General features: G+C 49.4%; 1 protein-coding gene across 1 annotated transcript; it reads left to right on the top strand.

The window, feature by feature from the left end:
* The first annotated feature begins 3200 nt into the window (after positions 1–3200).
* On the top strand, positions 3201–5721 carry CRYAA (crystallin alpha A). The gene is made up of 3 exons (XM_005488999.4): positions 3201–3389; positions 4332–4454; positions 5466–5721. The coding sequence occupies exons 1-3, from the start codon at positions 3201–3203 to the stop codon at positions 5673–5675; spliced, it is 522 nt and encodes a 173-aa protein (XP_005489056.1). The 3' UTR covers positions 5676–5721.
* Positions 5722–6363: the final 642 nt, after the last annotated feature.

The raw sequence follows: 6363 nt of genomic DNA on the forward strand, positions 1-6363 counted from the left end.
TGCATTGCTCTGGGATGTGTTCATGACCATATGCATTAATTTTCTTCCATTCAATTTCTGCCAACAAATCTCACTGCTGTTGCTCAGCAGGTGATAATGATGCTCAAATGTTGCGTGTCTTGTGAGGTCTGGGCTGCTGAACTGATGCAAAATGATCACTTCTCATACCAAATTCCCACTGGATGGGATTCATCTCAGCAGCTTTGCTTGTGCAGAAGGAGATTAGAATTAGAATTAGAATTAGAATTGCCTCCTCAGCTCCCTCCTGAGACACAGACACTGCTAAAGGGGTCTCATTCCACCTTTCTGCTCACCCACATGATGATGATGTGATCTGGAGGCATCTGTCCCCCCAGGCAGCATGGACAACTCATCTGAACAGGACACAGAAGCTTTAGACCATTGCAAGTCACATGTGATGCATCTCAGGAGATTGGTCTTTTCCCCAGAGACACACAGGCAGTGTGAAGTCTGCATCAGAAAAAAACCTGTAAATGGTATTTACATTTCAGGGAAATATTTTTGCCCACAAAGGACAAAAATGTCTGCCTAAGACATATGGATATGATTAATTCTAGGGAAAGCCATGAAAATGTAGGTCCAGAAGAAAATAAAGACATAAAACCACAAAGTTGGCTGATGCTTTTCAATTATTTGAGTGTGTGGTAATATACATAAATTCAAATAAAATTCACTTGAAGACATATTTCTCATTTTTCTCTCACAAGTCAATTCCTTTCATCTCTCTGAACATACAGATGGCTCTGGTTCCCTGTATATTGCCCACTGGCACAGGGTGCCCAGAGAAGCTGTGGCTGCCCCATCCTTGGAAGTGTTCAAGGCCTGGTTGGATTTGGCTTAAAGCAGCCTGGGCTCCCTCCTTCCTCCTGGCCTCAATAATCCAGGGAATAATCTGGGGGACACTCTGGAGGTCAGAGCTGAAGGGTTTGGCAGTTTTGTGAGGACTGAAGGATGCCCAGAGAGGATCCTGCCATTGTGTGCATTGCTCCCTGTGCTCCCACCATAACCCCTGATTTGGGAAACACAGAGAGGATGTTCCCAACACCCTTTAGGGATGGCATTCACACCTCACCCCTCACCTGGGCCCAAATGGTCTGTCAGACCCCCAAATCTCATTTTCTGTGTGAGCACAGTTCCCACAGTTCCTCTACCAGCCAAATAAATAACTTGCTTTGTGTGTTCCAGTGAGTGCTTTGGGATTTGAACTTGTTCCTGTATCTCTCCTCTCATTTTTCCTCTTACCCTGCACATCAGGTGATGGATTCTGCATCAGGTCACTGCTGCCAGCTGGATAAATACAGGTTAGCAGGTCTCTGGAACTGGCTGGCTGACGAGAGATATTTTTTTTCCACTGCCAGGACAAATCTCACAGAGTTCTTGAAGAAAAAAATCTTGGTAGTGCTTCATGACTCATTTGCTTCCCCTTAATTCCTCTAACAAAATGACAAATTTGGTATAATGGGAATAAATGAGGGGTTAGGTCTCTCTTGTGGTTTCCCCCACCATGGCTTGAGGAGTGACTGATCTGTTTTTAACACCTGATTTTAGAAAATCCTTCATGCCTGAGAGCCAAGGCCAGATCATGGGACCTTTTCTTGTTGGAGCCACGTAAGGTGGAACCTAAGCTCTTGTCTGTCTTCTTAGTAGCCTTTACTGTGGTTTTGGGTGGTTTTGTTTTTCATGAAGGAAAGTCTCTGTAACAGGATCTTCTGGCTCCTACAATTCCTCCAAAGTCAAGGATTTTCCAAGACCACACAGTGCCTGGATGCCAGGTGATTCCCAACTGGATATCACTCAGTGCTAGAAAAGCCTCAGTGCTTTTCTCAGGCTCCTCTGGCCTGGAATGATCTGGTTTCTCCCAAAGAAGAGGACAAGATCTCAACCACCCTTAGTTTCTGTAGTCCCTGACAATGTGAGAGGATGATTCAGCCCCTTGTATCTGGAGTGCCTTTTGGAAGTGCCCTCTCCTCTTTTTCTTTTGTTCTCTGCTGGCTGTAAAAGGTGCACAAGACTCCCAGCATGGGTGTTTCTGCTGCTCAGAGGCTCCTGGAACACAACCCCTGCATCTCTGGATGTGATGGAAATGGGTTTTCAGCTGTGGCCACAGGCTGTGAGCCCTGCTGTGGAGCTGGGCAGCCTGGCTGCCCTTTCAGAGCCCAGCCACCTCAGCTCTCTGGCAGAGCCTGCGGCTCCGGCGGCGGGCACGGTGCCCATTGCCCGGCAGCCCAGGGTGCCAGCTGACCCCTTAAAGGAGGCTTTTAGGGAAACAGAAATGAAAAACAGCTGTAACCAGAAATGCATGTTAAGCAGGATCTGTGCTGTGACACCATGAGATAAATGGATCTCCCACATCACTCCTAAATCAAAACAAGGACACTCTCAAGAGCAGCTTTGGGACCGATGTTACGGTGGGAGACCAAGCTTATTTTTCTTTCTTTCTTTAGCAAAAGTATTTTTTGTTGAAAGTTTTTGTTTTGTCAGACAAAAAATGATGCTCTGCATCATTTGTTAGCCCTGCTTCCCTGCCAGTCCTGCCATGATCCCTGTGCCAGGAGCGTCAGGCCCCTCTTGAGTGGCAGAAGCACTTTGTAGTGAGTTACAAAAAAGTTCCCCCTTCTTCAACCTGAAACCGACCCTTTTTCCTTGCTTGGAGGAAAGCTGTTGCATTTATTTGGAAGAAATATTGAGTTTCTGCTTTGAGGAGGGGCAGAAAAGAAGCAAATTAATGAAACCCAGGGTCAGGTTGCGAAGACCCATGGAGCAGATCTCTTTCAGAAGCATCTTTGAGTTGCCCACCGGGGTGTCCTGCTCAGCCTGCTTGATTCCACAGGGGACGTGCCAGCACCCCTGGGCACCCTGTGCCTCGCAGCCTGCTGCCTGGCATCATCCCTCCAGGACATCTGGCACCGATTCCAACCAGACTGTCATTTCCAGGTCAGTCTCCGCATTTCTGCTGACCACGTTGCCTCCATCATGAGATCATGTCTTTCCAGAGGAATCCTGCTAATGCCTTCATTCTGCCAGGCCGGTATATATAGGGGCAGCTTCCCTGGGGCTGCACTCCAGCCAAGGCATCGCCGTCTCCCCAGCAGCGGCGCTGCCCCTTCTGCTCTCCCCTTGCAGCCACAGGTCTCAGCAGCAGCAGCAGCAGCAGCAGCAGCAGCAGCAGCAGCAGCAGCATGGACATTACCATCCAGCACCCCTGGTTCAAGCGTGCTCTGGGACCCCTCATTCCAAGCCGTTTGTTTGACCAGTTTTTTGGAGAGGGTCTCCTCGAGTATGACCTCCTGCCTCTGTTCTCATCCACTATCAGCCCCTACTACAGGCAGTCCCTCTTCCGCAGCGTGCTGGAGTCGGGCATTTCAGAGGTAAGGGGGCCCTTTGATTTCTTCTCCTTTCCTTCCTCTCCCTCCTTGTGCCTCCAACTGCTCCTCTCCACCCACATCTCACATTTCCTGGACAAGGAAGACCCCAAAGCCACTGCCAGGCACAGCCCACCCACCCCTTCTTGGGCACAAAGGGGAGCCCTCACTGGGGACAAAGCTTCCCTTTGAGAAACAGAAACCATTCTGGCTCCTTTTGAGGGTTGTTTCCAACACAAAAAGGCTGGTTTTGTTCCTCTGTGCCCACCACCTGTGTAGTGAAGAAGAGCAAGGTTGCTGCCAGAATTAGTGCCTGTGAGGGCAGCTCGCCTTGGGAGAGGACCCTGGCAAGTGGGAGTTTTCTCCACCTTGGGAGCTTGGTGGTTTTGCAATCTCTCACTGAAGGACCCCAGAGCAATTTTCTGTAGGAGAATGTGTAGCTATGGGGTCTGTGATCTGAAATTCAGGTACAGGTGCTTTCTGTAGCCTTCTCTTACTGCTTTCCTCCCAGAGCTACGACCACAACGAAATCATAAATCACTGAAAGGACAAAACACGTGCTCCCAGAGAGTCTTACACTGGTTTCCATCCCTTCTCTGTGCCTGGCCTATCTGGCAGGTCACTAAGTGCTAAAGGGTCCCCTTTTAGTGCAAGAATAGCAGCAAGGATAATAACACCTCTCCCCAGAGCAGTAGCCAAGGTGCAGACACACCAACCATGGCCTCCTGGTGACCCTGACACCTCCCACAGCCTCCCAGTGACCCTGACACCTCCCACGCCCTCTCACTCTCCCTGGGTCCCCACAATGGGAAGAAGACCCTGCTGAGGCCCAGAGTCACAGAAGGAAAAGTGCCAGAGCACCCCTTTTTTGTACTTTGACCTGTGGTGATGTTGGCAGTGCCCCACAGCCAGAGCTGGGGCCTCACTGTGTGACAATGCTCGTTTCAGGTGAGGTCTGATCGGGACAAGTTCACAATCATGCTGGATGTAAAACACTTCTCTCCCGAAGACTTGAGCGTGAAGATTATTGACGACTTTGTGGAAATCCATGGCAAGCACAGTGAAAGGCAGGTAAGTGGAAGTGATGGTGATGGTGGAGCAGCTGGAGAGTCCAGCTCTGTTTTCCTTCTTTCCAACAGTTCTCAGCTGAAGGAAAAAAAAAATGACTATATCAGAAGAAGGAGTTAATTATGAATTGTCATTATTGGCATGGGCTGTTTCCATAGAGCCCCCACCTGATATCTGAAAATAACAAGCTAATCCACCCCTCTTTTGTTTATTTTCAATCATCATCTTCCATAACCATCAGATGACCATGTCCATTGTTCACTAATAACACTGAGCCAGACACAGAACATCATCTGGCACTACTGAAGCATGGCTGAGTTTTCATAAGCCAGAATCCTTAGTGAAAACAGAGTTTTTATATGCCAGTCTGGGAGAGAAAAGCAAGAGCAAACAAAACAAAAGAAAACCAACCAAGTGCCTCAGGCTTGGAAACTTTTAACATGGATGTCATGGAAATATCTGTGGGGGTTGAAAAGTGAATTATACCAGCAGGGGTTTAATTTTCTCATACACATTTTTGGCTAGACAAGGCTCTAGCCTGGAAACAGTATGTATTTTTAAATATAGTTATTATTCTCATGGCCAACTTTAAAAAAATAATTGCGACTTCTCATTCTTTTGGCCAAAAAAAGAAGGGGGCCAGGATTGTGTACTTTGGCTGACACAGAATTGCAGCCTGATAAATAAATGCATGGCTGCACACATCTGCCTTGCCTTTACCTTCCCAGGCCTCCAGACTTTGTCTCCAAGCATCCTTTGAAATCAGAAGCCCAAATCAAATCCCAGCCTGGGATCAAACCTATGGCCAAAATCACTCCCTGCTGCTGTGCTCAGCTCTTGCAGCTTCACAGGTGTCAGGGGGGACAAACCTGTGAAGTTAACCCCAGCAGAGGCATGCCCAGCAGTCCTGGCAGTGCAGTGTCACAATAAACCAGGGTGATTGTGGGAGATGGACAAAGGGAGGCACGGGGAGTTTCTGACACGCCTTCCCCCCCTTTCCCCACTGCCTCTCAGGACGACCATGGCTACATCTCCCGGGAATTCCACCGCCGGTACCGCCTGCCTGCCAACGTGGACCAGGCTGCCATCACCTGCTCGCTGTCCAACGATGGCATGCTGACCTTCTCGGGCCCCAAGGTCCCCTCCAACATGGACGCCAGCCACAGCGAGAGGCCCATCCCCGTGTCCCGGGAGGAGAAGCCCAGCTCGGCGCCCTCCTCCTGAGCCCGGCGGCGCTGGGCCGGCTGCCACCACCTGCAGGTCCCGCTCCCAGAGCCTTGGCGTAGATATCAGTGAATGTCTAGAGGGGTTTCTTCTCTTGGTTCCTCCCCCACTTTGTTTCCTTCTTTTTTTTGTTTTCTTCTTTTTTGTTTTCCCCCTCTTCCCTCAGATGGAACGGGGGGCTGGGTGAGCGGCTGGTGGACTTGGAAGCTTAAACCTGGTGGGGATGGCATGGATGGCAGTGCTGCCATGCTGCTGTACTTGCTGAAAGGGTCTTTGTCTGGTGCTGTATCCCATTTCCACCATCAGGCAGGAAGGAGTGCACGAGTAACACTGGCTGCTGGTGCACCAAGCCTCGAGGCAAGGCTTGGGACAGGGGAAAAGCCCTGCAGAATTGCTGTACCCCACAACTGGTTACTCTCAAACAGCAACAGAGCCAAGCCCGACACTCAAGGCCCCGAACCTGCCATGAGTTCCTTGCAACTGCAGGAGAAATAATAACAACAATAATAATAATAATAATAATTACCAATAACATCTCACCTTTGGGGGGTTGCAATGTGTATTTTTTTTTTTCTTTCAGCAAAGTGTTTAAGTGTCTCTGTTCACACCTCTGCCCTGTCATTTCCCTCTGGGACAACTGACAGGAGGACAAGCACGTCTTTCCACCGTCTTTGTAGGCCCTTGGGGG

This window comes from Zonotrichia albicollis, chromosome 2 (genome assembly GCF_047830755.1).
Source record: "Zonotrichia albicollis isolate bZonAlb1 chromosome 2, bZonAlb1.hap1, whole genome shotgun sequence".
NCBI lineage: Eukaryota > Metazoa > Chordata > Aves > Passeriformes > Passerellidae > Zonotrichia > Zonotrichia albicollis.